The sequence below is a fragment of the Neoarius graeffei genome, chromosome 7 (assembly GCF_027579695.1).
Source record: "Neoarius graeffei isolate fNeoGra1 chromosome 7, fNeoGra1.pri, whole genome shotgun sequence".
NCBI classification, from domain to species: Eukaryota; Metazoa; Chordata; class Actinopteri; order Siluriformes; family Ariidae; genus Neoarius; species Neoarius graeffei.
Window position 1 is genome coordinate 41,764,878 of NC_083575.1, and position 12,009 is coordinate 41,776,886.

Sequence of the window (12,009 nt, forward strand, 5' to 3'; positions counted from 1 at the left end):
TAAATAAATAAAAATTCTGGCTTCTGAATGTTGGTTTATTTTTGGCCGGGGGGAATAGCTACATATTTAAATTATTTTTCAAAATTGTCACATGAGGTTAGTAGTTTTTGTAGAAGTTGGTGAGGACCACCCAACTGTTATTTTAGGTGCTGCTAAATAAAAGCCTATAACTGAAGGAGGGTTTACTTTTTCACTTGAGTACACCTGTAAATTGAACTGCACTCTTGCAAGTTAAACTACAGAGTTTAGTCTAGTCCAACATTAATCACATCCAGATATAATGGGCAGGATTCAGGTTACTGTTTCTGTATTAGTGGGTGAGTTTTGACATGAAAGAATAAACGATTTGCTTATTGATTTCAGCCATCACACATGGGGTTGGGCAGAAGTGTTTGTTGGAGAATTCATTCGTGTGTGTGTGTGTGTGTGTGTGTGTGTGTGTGTGTGTGTGTGTGTAAAAAATATATTTCTTTGTGTTGCAGTAAACAGCAGTGCTACGTGGAGAGACGCTGGGCTGATGTGTGTGTGGGTGATGTGGTGCATTTGTGCTGTAATGAGATCATTCCTGCTGATATGGTGCTGCTCCACTCTTCTGACCCAAATGGAGTGTGTCACATTGAGACCGCTAACTTGGATGGAGAAACCAACCTGAAACAGAGACAGGTGGTCAGAGGCCTGCCACAACAAGTGAGCCATAATCTGCTCTCCTTTTTAATGGTAATGACTTAATCAAAATATCAAAAGAAATGTGTACAAAATAACTGTGTGCGCATGCTTCTACCTCAGGAATCAGAATTTATTCCAGAGAACTTCAGTAGCCGCATTGAGTGTGAAAACCCCAATGATGATCTGAGACGTTTTAGAGGCTACATGTGAGTGTGAATTAATTACTAAAATTTCAGAGAAGTGTGGCAGTCTGGGGAAGCCCATCAAATGTTGCTTTGACTGAATCCTGACAAAAAAAAAAAAAAGCAATTGGGTTTTTACCAAAATGTGCTTTGCTGCTTATAACTGTTTGTTTTCTTTAAAAAATAAATATATTTAATGCATGTTATTTACTTCCTAATCTTACCAGTTTAATAAAAATGGGTGGGAAGTCAATCTGCATATTTGAGATTTTAAGAGCCTTGCTAGTTAAGTGTAACTTCCTCATACAGTGAATAAATGCCACCCTTTGATCAACTATTTTGATAGCTCATAACACGAGAAAAAAGTGCTAATACACTCTGGTGTCGACAGACAAAGTTTTTTAAAACGTTTTTGAAGTGTGTGTGTGTGTGTGTGTGTGTGTGTGTGTGTGTGTGTGTGTGTGTGATCTCGTGTTAATATTAAAACAGGCTAAGATAATTACAGTTGAAATCACAGAAATTGTGAGCTATAAACCCTATTTCCAGGAAAGTTGGTATATTTTTCCAAAATGCAATAAAAACAAAAATCTGTGGTTTGTTAATTCATGTGAACCTTTACTTAACTGAAAAAAGTACAAAGAAAAGATTTTCAATAGTTTTACTAACTATTTACAAAATATAATTAAATTACAAAGTTAGAATTTGATGCCTGTAATGCACTCAAATTTGGGACAGAGGCAAAATAAAACTGAAAAGTTTATAGGATATTCGGGTAACACCATTTTGGAATATTTCACAATAAGCAGGTTAATTGGTGAAGGTATCATGATTTGGGTATAAAAGGAACACGCACCAAAAGCTCAGTCTTTGCGAGCAAGGATGGGTCGTGGCTCGCTCCTTTGTTCCAAAATTTGTGACCGAATTGTTGGTCAATTTAAAAAGAATACTCCTCAGTGAAAGATTTTGGGTCTTTCAAAATCTACACTACGTAATATTGTGAAAAGGTTCAGGGAATTCAGAGACATCTCTGTGTCTAAAGGGCAAGGTCAGAAAACACGTGTGTGTGTGTGTGTGTGTGTGTGTGTGTGTGTGTGTGAGAGTGACCTTTTGAGCCCTCAGGTGGCAGTGCCTGAGAAACCATCATGCTAATGTGACAAATATAGCTACATGGGCTTGTGAGTACGTCTGGAAAACTGTTGTCACTTAACACAGTCCACTGCTGCATCCAGAAAGTTCTCTGGGTTTGAATTGAAAGACATTGGAAGCATGTGCTGTGGTCACGAGTCCACATTTTGGCTTGTTTTCAGGAAAACCGTTTGTTGAGTTCTCTGTGCCAAAGGTGAACACGACCATCTAGTTTATCAGAGAAGGGTGCAACAGCCAGCATCTGTGATGGTATGGGGATGCATCAGTGCCCACGGCATGGGTGAGCTGTGTGTGTGAAGGTACCATTTGATGTGGAGGCATATATTGGAATTTTAGAGAGACATGTTCATGAAGGCAACGTCTTTTCCCGGGAAGTCCATGCTTATTTGAGCAGGACAATGCCAGGTCTCCTCCTACATAGGCGACAACAGTGTGGCTTCATGGAGAGTGCATGTGCTTGACTGGCCTGCTGCCAGTCCAGATCGATCTCCTATTGAGAACATTTGGCATGTCATGAAAAGGAGAATCGGACAACGGCGACCACGGACTGTTGAGCAGCTAAAGTCTTGTATCAAGTATGAATGGGCAAAAATTCCTATTTGCAAAACTGCAACAATTTGTATCCTCAGTTCCCATACGATTAAAAAGTGTTATTAAAAGGACAGGTGATGTAATACAGTGGTAATAATGCCTCTGTCCCAACTTTTTTTTTTGAGTGTGTTGCAGGCATCAAATTCTAACTTAAGAAGAAAGAAGAGACCTTTATATGTCACATGCACAGTGAATTTCATCCTCTGCATTTAACCCATCTGAAGCAGTGAACACACATGTGCGCGCGCACACACCCAGAGCAGTGGGCAGCCATACTACAGCACCCAGGCAGCAGTCAGGGGTTAAGTACCTTGCTCAAGGGCACTTCAGCCCAAGGCCGCCCCACGTTAACCTAACCTGCATGTCTTTGGACTGTGGGGGGAAACCGGAGCACCCGGAGGAAACCCATGCTGATACTGCAAGAACATGCAAATTCCACACAGAAAGGCCCTCGCCGGCTGCTGAGCTCAAACCCAGAACCTTCTTGCTGTGAGGCAACAGTGCTAACCACTATACTACCATGCCGCCCAACTTCAGTGATATTTACAAAATACAATTAAGTTGGTTGGTAAAACTATTGAAAATCTTTAATTTGTACTTTTTTGTAAGTTAAATAAAGGTTCACATGAATTAACAAATCACAGATTTAAAAAAAAAAAATTTTTTTTATTGCATTTAGGAAAATATCCTAACTTTTCTGGAAATGGGGTTAATACTAAAGACTCAGAAAAGAGTGTATGATGTAAATATGATTCCTTACAATAGATAAAGGTTGTTTTTACCAATTTTATGTAAAGAAAGAAGTTATTAAGCATAGAATGACCACTAGATGGATGGGACTTGCAGTCTGTAGGCTATGAATAAAAGTTGGTAGAAAGAGATTTCATGGTGTTTATTATAATGTGTAGGTCATATGAAATGCATATTAAATGAATTGCAAATTGGCTAAAAGCAACGGCTATTTTATGTGAAAACATATTTGAGTTCAGGAAGGCTTGTAGTTTTCAAAACTTTAAAAGAAAATGTCAAATTTTCACCATGTGAAGGGATTTATCATTGATTATGTTGGCTTTATATGTTAAGATGAGGATGTGTATGACTGCTTTCTCTTAACAAATTGTGTGTGTGTGTGTGTGTGTGTGTGTGTGTGTGTGTGTGTGTGTGTGTGTGTTTTATCAGGGAGCACCCTGATAAAGTACGGGTGGGGTTACATAATGAAAATCTCTTGCTGAGGAGCTGTACAGTGAGGAACACTGAGACTGTGATTGGCATTGTGGTCTATGCAGGTACAGCACATAAAATAAACACAATTCATTATGCTGACAAGGACACGAATATTTCTTTATGTACAATGGGAAATGTATTTTGTGTGTGTGCAGGTCATGAGACAAAAGCAATGCAAAATAACAGTGGCCCACGCTATAAACGAAGTAAACTGGAGCGCAGACTCAACATGGACATTATTTGGAGTGTAGTCTTACTATTGCTCATGTGCCTTACTGCTGCTGTGGGTAGGAACGCATGCGCGCACACACTCACTCTTGCACTTCTGTCTTTGTGGGGACATACTGATGCAATGCGTTCCCTAGCTGTTTTCACTAACCTTAAGCATCACACCAAAATGCCTAACTCTCACCTTAACCTCATTATAACCTGAACCCTAAAATGAAATCGTGACCTTCAAATAGCCCTTTTGAAGACGTGAGGACCATCAGAAATGTCCTCATTTCCCAAAAATATCCTAACCCTGTTGGTTAAAAATGTGTTGTGGTCCTCAGTATGTAGTAAACACACACACCGAGACAAACCTCAAATACATACCCTGAATCAGCTAAAACAACAGTGTGTGATCAGATTATTCAGGTTGATGTTACATCTTGAAATCTACATTGTTAAATAATGGCTGATGTTGCTGTTATTCAGGCCATGGTGTGTGGCTGAGCGGCCTGAAGGATCCGATCTTTATGATCTCTGATGGCACACACCCAGCTCTTGCTGGCTTCTACATGTTTTGGACTATGATCATTGTTCTGCAGGTGTGTATTTGTAACATCATTGCAATCACCCCTTTCCTCTTATTCACCTGTTTGCACTGATTTGCCAATCTTCATCTGCTTCTTACACCCCCCTCACATAGGCTACAGGAAATATTGTGCTTTGAATTATGGATGCTTCAAGTAATCATCTGTAATTATATTTCTTTATACATCAATGTCTTCACACCACTGATTGTGTGGTTTTCTCTGGGATCTCCTTTTTTTTTTTTTTCTCTCTTCCCACTTGCAAAAACATTCTAGAAGGTGGATTTGGTAGATTGCTTCCAAGGTGTGAATGAGTGTGTGTGAATGGTGGCCTGCAGTGGTCTGGGTCATTTTTAGGGTGTATTCCTACCTCCTGTCCTGAGCAGGATAAATTAAAGGTCAATAATAAAATTAATGTCTTGTAACCATCTTTAAATATTTTTATTCAGTTCATTCCACTATATCATGACCAACACAATGTAATAATCATTTCCTTGTTTGAAAACGTCCACTGTGCAGTTGTATTCTGCGTGCATGTCTGATCCACTCCTCACACTGTGTGAAACAGGACTTACTCAATTTAACAGAAGTCTCAGGTTCCCCACCTGCTCACATGCTCCTCTATTTGTGCCTCTGTGTTACAGGTTCTCATTCCCATTTCTCTATACGTATCTATAGAAATAGTAAAATTAGGGCAGATCTATTTCATCCAGAATGATCTGGATCTGTATGATGCCAGGCTGGATACTGGTATACAGTGCAGGGCACTGAATATCACTGAGGACCTGGGACAAATCCAGTACTTGTTCTCAGATAAGACAGGAACCCTGACAGAAAATCGCATGCTGTTTCGTCGGTGTACTGTTGCTGGCAAGGAATATCCTCATAATGAGCATGGTGAGTTTCCTCCCCTTCTGATTTAACAACAGACGTGTTTGTCCCTGTGGCTATTGTTTTGTTGGAGCTTGCTAAACTACCTCAACTGCTTTTTGTTTACTGGCTTGTTTATCCTACAGCTGACTTGTACTATCACTGTTTAACATTTTAAATATGCACTTTCTGGTTAAAAGTGACGAGGAACTGTTGTGGTGCAGTCATATGTACACATCAGTAGTTTAGATGTTGTGGAATAAAGCAAACATTCTGCATTACTGCCCATTGGCATTATGAAAAGTTTAAAACCACACAATGAGATCTGTGGCTTGTAGATGAGTAACTGTACGTAAGTCAGATTGTCAAGTGGACAAGAAGTTTTGAATACAAGTGCCGCAAGTGTAACTATGGGAGTCAGGTATTTGTTAGATAAAGGCATTTTCTGGATGATATGCCATGCAAGTTAAAAAAAAAAAAATCAAATTATTGCCTCGCCTGCAACAGAGTAAATGGGGCAAGGTATTGTAATCAGTGCTGTTTGTTTGTTTGTTTGTTTGTTTGTTTGTTTGTTTGTTTGTTTGTTTGTTTGTTTGTTTGTGTATCTGTCTGTTAACAATCTAGCGTCTAGATGGTTACACCAATTGACTTCAAATTTTCAGGGTAGGTGGGCAATGGTCTGTAGATTACCTGATTAAATTTTGGGGGTAATTGGGTCAAGGCCACCAGAAAGGTCAAAATCTTTTTTTTTTTTTTTTTTTTTTTTTTTTTTGCAAAAACTTTCTTCAAAGTCATCATTTTGACTTCAAACCAAAATGTGCATCTTTTCAGTTCTGCTCCCAACCATATGCTGCGTGATGGGGTAGCTTGGACAGTCTCCATAGTGGTCGGGGGGGGGTCAAGATCATCAGTCAAAATAACATTTTCCGTTATAACTCAAATGGTTGCCAATGGACCGATTTGTTTACTATTCTGAGCATATAGGAACTCCCATATGGCCTTTCATTTGGCACCATGATATTTGACCTTGAGTGACTCTGAAAGATCAAACTCAAGGTCATGGGTTTTCAAAGGACTATAACTTTAAAATGGTTAATGATAGGCAGATGTTTAGCATTATCAACACATAAAAAGTGCCATATGGGCTTTCAGTTGCTGCCATGACCTTTGACCTTGAATGACACTGAAATGTCAAACTCAAGGTCATTTGATTTTCATAGGACTAAAACCTGACAGCTGATGATTGAGAAATATTACCTTTATCAACATATTGGTATAAAATAAGTGCTGTCAGGCGAGGTTTGTTTTGCCTGGCAACACGTGTTTTAAATGTTTTATAGGTAAAATTACTTAAAGGTGCTCATTGCAAAGTCCTCTAAAATCCCCCCTCCCTTTTTTTAAATTTTATTTTATTTTTTAAAATAATTGTCCATGGCATTTTCTTTTGTCTCGCAAGAAAATTATCATGCAGACAAGATGTGATCATTTTGGTGTGCTGTGGGTCACTTTCCTCCATTTTGGGACGGAATATCGTACCTCTTCAGGTAAACCGTATGGCCCTAAGGAAACTGCCAAACGCGAGGAGCTTTAAGTAATTAGCATAACCTCGGAGAGTATCAAGTCATAGGTATGTAATTTGTGGTTGACGTTCATGAATAGGTATGTGAAACAAAAGACGAATATATCTTTTCTCTGGTACTGCTTTTGCATTATCGTTTCTTTCTCTGCAAGATCAAAACATTAGGTGGATAATTCCATACTTGCTACCGTGGAGTCGCGCCCATGCATTCTAAGGCTAAGCTAGCTAAGCACTAGCTAGAACAATTGAGTTATCTGTCCAGAAAAATGTCATCTAACCTTGTTCTGTCTTGCAGTTGCACTTACTAGGCAGGCTTTCCTTTTCTTTTTAACTGGCAGGAGAGCAGAGTCCGCCATGTTTGCCCATGCCAACTTGTTTTGGTTAAAAGTAGGTCAAATACACCCCACGGTGGTCACATGATATTGCTGCTCGCTTGCTTCGACAATCTCCGGAATTGTAAAATGCAGGACGCTTTTTATCTTGGCAAAACATTTTACACAGGATACACAGTGTGTGCAGCAGCGCAATATTTTGAAACTCCAACAGCAATAGAAATGGAACATTTTTGCCCAGAATTCAACTTTAGTCAGCACCTTTTTAATGTATGTCTATCATACAAAAATACCACATTACTATGTACCATATATTTAAAAAAAAAAACACACTGAATTCAGAAACTGCTGATCTCCTTCTGGGATGTTCACACACAGCTGCATCTAGAATTTACACAGAATGTGAGCAACTGTTCTGTGGGTAGAAATGCCTTGTGGGTGAGAGAAGTCACAGGAGCATGGTCAGACTGGTTTGAGCTGACAGGAAGGCTACTGTAGTTCAGGTAACCACTCCTTATAACTGTGGTGAATAGAAAATCATCTCTGAAAGCACAGCATGAAGAACCATGAGCAAGATGGGCTACAACAGTACAAGACCATATTAAAGGAGATCTGCAAAACCTTCTATTTTTAAATACGTTTGAGTGAATAATATCTCCTTCCTTGACTCTTGTATGCTGCATCATTGGGAATTTAAAAAAATATATTTTTGAGAGTTAAAATCGACCGCAAAGTTGGCATTCGAGCTGTCCCGCTGAGCCAGCCAGCCCTGGGTGGGTGATGTCACAGCGGGAACCGGTGCTATAGACCAATGCCAGACTCGGCAGGCAAGAGTGGTTGCAATGGCCTCTTTGTTCAGATTTATTGGAGATTCTTCAGATTCCTCAGATAGTAATACATCTGACTGTGATGGTCCTGAAGTTGGAGTTTGTGTACATGCTACTGCTATACATGTAGAACCGTATCAGCTCGAACCATCGGAAAGTGAATCCAATAGTAACATGTCGGCCTCGGAGGCCCCCACCTTACGAAATAAAGCCAGAGACAACACCTCTACGTGGCATGGCGATAAATTGGCTCAAAATGGAGAATCAAAGTTGCAGTTAGCTCAGTGTTTTAGTATAGCGGAAATGGCGATGAGCCCAATAGCCTTCCTGCTGTGATGTCACCAATGTCAAGATCATTCACTCAGACTGCTACCTGTATGAATCACTTTAATCGTAAAAATTACTATATTAGATTTACTGTTAACGCTTAAAACTATTCCTATGCCACTCTTGAGGTCTCAAGGCATTTATAAACAAAAAGTGAGGCCATGGTTCTGCACATCTCCTTTAAGCTCCACTCTCTTCAGCCAAGAACAGTAATCAGTAGCAGGGCTCAAAATTCTTTTTTTTTTTTTTTCACCAGCCAGCCGGACTAGTTACCTTCCAAAGTAACTAGCCAAACAGAAAATCAGTTAGCCAAAATTTGTTCATGTATGAATTTTACTTCTGTCAAAAATAACGCAAAAGAGAGTAGTTACCACTGTTCATGAGTAATGTGCATCTATTTCAAGACCCAAGTACTTTGATGCTGTTGTTAAATACATAAATGAGAACAACACAGAGCACCATAATATAATATCAACAAATAATAATATATTGGAAAACTTGGCAACTTGGTGTATGAGTATTGAAAACAAATATACTTACTATCATGACTATAGCACCCAAAATATGTCCAACATGCTTTCTGTATTTAACCATTTATGAGAGAGAAAGCATTAGGAGCGTCATATTGACTAGGAATCAACTTGAAAAAAATTAATTATTCCATAAAAATCGTATCGCAGGCAAGGCCTGCCCTGCTCCCACGTTTGCTTATAAGTCCTTTTGTCATTTCTCCTCTTCAGACCGAGGTCGCTTTGTCCCCGTCTCTGGCAGTTTCTGTACACCTTTCAGAAAATTCCACATCGCAATGTAGCTTTGGCAGATGTAAACAACAACAAAAACACGTGTTTAAATGGGCGATAATGTGGCCACATCTATTGAATTTGATAACGTGATGTGGCAGCGGGGGCGTGGCCAAGCGGCGGTCGGTCTGTGAATGGAGGGCGGAGTCAGGGAAGGTAAGTGCACCTGATGGGGATTAACCTGATGGGGATTAACCTGTGTTTGTGTATCTTCCCCAGTGACCACGCCCTTTAAAAGGAGAGGAAAGCAGAGAAAGGGAGCTCTCTCTCCCCAACCAGAACGTACGTGTGTGCGCCCGCGTGGCTGGGAAGTGATAAAAGGCTGAAAAGCTAGCAATAAACAGTTCATTGAGAACTCAGTTCTGGCCTGCTGTGCTTCTGTGCTCCACCCACCTGGTCCAATACTACACGTGATTACCGCGATATTCAACGAGATGCGTTATATGCATGCGCAGTAGTGAAAAAACCGACAGCCTGACTCATACACGATATGATTCGGAATTCTTCGGTAGTTTCTGTCCTGCCGATAAACACATCGATTAACACCGACACGGCACGCGCTTAATATGTGGCGGCTTTAGTTGACTGTGTGTCTGAATCTTCACTTCGTATATATTTTTTTTATTTTCAGCTAGCTAGCCGGGCTGGCTAGTGACAGGAATTACCTGCTAAATGAAAAAATTAAGTCGCCTCGGGAGACCGGACCACCGCGAATTTCGAGCCCTGAGTAGCTACAGTGGGCATAGACCCACCAAAACTGGACATCTGGTCTTTTTCCAACCATGCATCGTTCTGTGTAAACTCTCGAGACAGTTGTTTGAAAATCCTAGATCAGCCGTTTCTTAAATGCTCAAATCAACATACTATGGTTAAAGTCACTGAAATTGAAGTACTTGACCTGTATCTGCATTATATTCTGTATTGCACCACTGCCACATGATTGGCTGTTCAGGTAATTGCATGAATGAACAAGGGTACATGTGTTCCTATTAAAGTGACTCAGGAGTGTACATGTTGCCCAGTAGTTTGTATTGTGAATTAGGCCCTGAAGGCTGAAATTGAATCTTAATTGAACTGCTGTAGATTTGTGTGTGTGTGTGTGTGTGTGTGTGTGTGTGTGTCCTTCAGCACAAGCTATGGAGCAGTATGAAGAGCAGGTTGCTGGCCGACCTGATCGCACACACTCGCTGCGTTCTAGCTCCAGGAAGTCTCTCAGCTGCAACCGCAGCTCTTTATCCCTCAACACAATTGCTGCCGCTTCTGATACCCACTCGCCACATAGCACACTTCGCCATCACATAGCTGGGGCTTTTAGCAGTGCTATGGTAAGTTTGGGAAAACTGAAACATCACCAACATGGTTTTTATTTTCACATGTGTTTTTTGATTTTATGTTGCTATTTGAAATGTATATTTGTATATATCGTTCTCAGGAGTGTGCAGTGATTCCAGATGTGCAGCTGCATGAAAAGCTGCAAGCCCTTTCGTTTCCTCAGTACCCTGCGATTAAGTATGATGCTGCAGAACTCTCGCACATCCTAGACTTCTTCCTCGCTCTGGCTGTCTGCAACACTGTGGTGGTGTCCTCACCCAGTCAGCCCCGTCACGTGGTACGATCCGCACAATACACCACACAGTACACCACCTTTAATTATTCTCTGGTAAATCACTTCTAGTGTTGCTTGTAATTTCGAGGTGCCAACATCTATGGTTTAGCCATATTTACAGCTTTTGCTCTGGCAATACAGAAGAGATCTGAAAACTAAGTTTGATTAGTGATTGGCGTTTTTAATTATTCGTTAGTTTACACTAGTTCTAATGAGCTATGAACTTCAGCTGTGCTTGTGATGTTATCTTCAGGTGAAGACACCAGTGGCTCACACTCCTTTACGCTCTCTGGAGGAGATGAAGACTCTTTTCCAGAAACTGAGTCGCCCTCGCTTTTCAATGCCCCCCACTGAGAACAATGACAGCCCTTCAAGCCAGACCAGGAGGTTCTTCTCTCTTGGTCGTCAGAGTCAAAGTACACCTCCGCGCACACCTACACACACTCCATCACCCAGCCCTGCCATCACGCCTCAACAGCAGCACCACCACAATGAGATCCTCAACCAAGACCATGATGAAGATGATAAAGAGGAAGATGATGATAAAGAGGAAGAAGAGGAGTTGCTATATGAGGCAGAGAGCCCAGATGAGGCTGCACTGGTGCAGGCTGCAAAGGCATATGGCTGCACACTGCTGGGCAGGTCCCCAGAGCAGCTGCTGATTGCCCTGCCAGGCACCGGGCCACTTACTGTTCCACTGCTTCACCTACTGCCCTTCCACTCTGCACGTAAGAGAATGTCAGTCGTGGTACGTCATCCACTCACCAATCAGGTGGTGGTCTACACCAAAGGAGCGGACAATGTCATTATGGAACTGGCTGGAACATCAGGTGTGTGATTCTGTCGGTCTTTCTTTGTGGGTGTCTCCAGTCAGTCATCAGTATTGACGGAGAATCTTTCTGGACTAGATACTGGTTGAAATATGAATTGTATAGTGCTTTACACTCAGTGTGATGGCTGCCTTACAGGAAGTCCCACCCTTCAGTAAAAAGAATTCCATAAAGATGGTTTAAAAAAAAAAGTTTGAAAAACTTTGCTCAGCTTTTTAGGAAAAATAACTTT

The 12,009-nt window shown here is 40.9% G+C and overlaps 1 protein-coding gene across 4 annotated transcripts in view; it reads left to right on the forward strand.

Annotated features, from left to right (window-relative positions):
* atp10d (ATPase phospholipid transporting 10D) overlaps positions 1-12,009 on the forward strand; it is a 68,720-nt gene that overhangs the window by 37,375 nt on the left and 19,336 nt on the right. For 3 of the 4 annotated variants that reach the window (XM_060925677.1, XM_060925678.1, XM_060925679.1), the window contains 9 exons: positions 483-687; positions 787-872; positions 3,765-3,871; positions 3,965-4,096; positions 4,509-4,621; positions 5,251-5,503; positions 10,470-10,666; positions 10,774-10,950; positions 11,201-11,777. In XM_060925677.1, the coding sequence (XP_060781660.1) occupies positions 483-687; positions 787-872; positions 3,765-3,871; positions 3,965-4,096; positions 4,509-4,621; positions 5,251-5,503; positions 10,470-10,666; positions 10,774-10,950; positions 11,201-11,777 (1,847 nt within the window). Of the gene's footprint in view, positions 1-482; positions 688-786; positions 873-3,018; positions 3,150-3,764; positions 3,872-3,964; positions 4,097-4,508; positions 4,622-5,250; positions 5,504-10,469; positions 10,667-10,773; positions 10,951-11,200; positions 11,778-12,009 lie in introns of those variants that run through there. The other variant, XM_060925680.1, reaches the window with a different exon arrangement.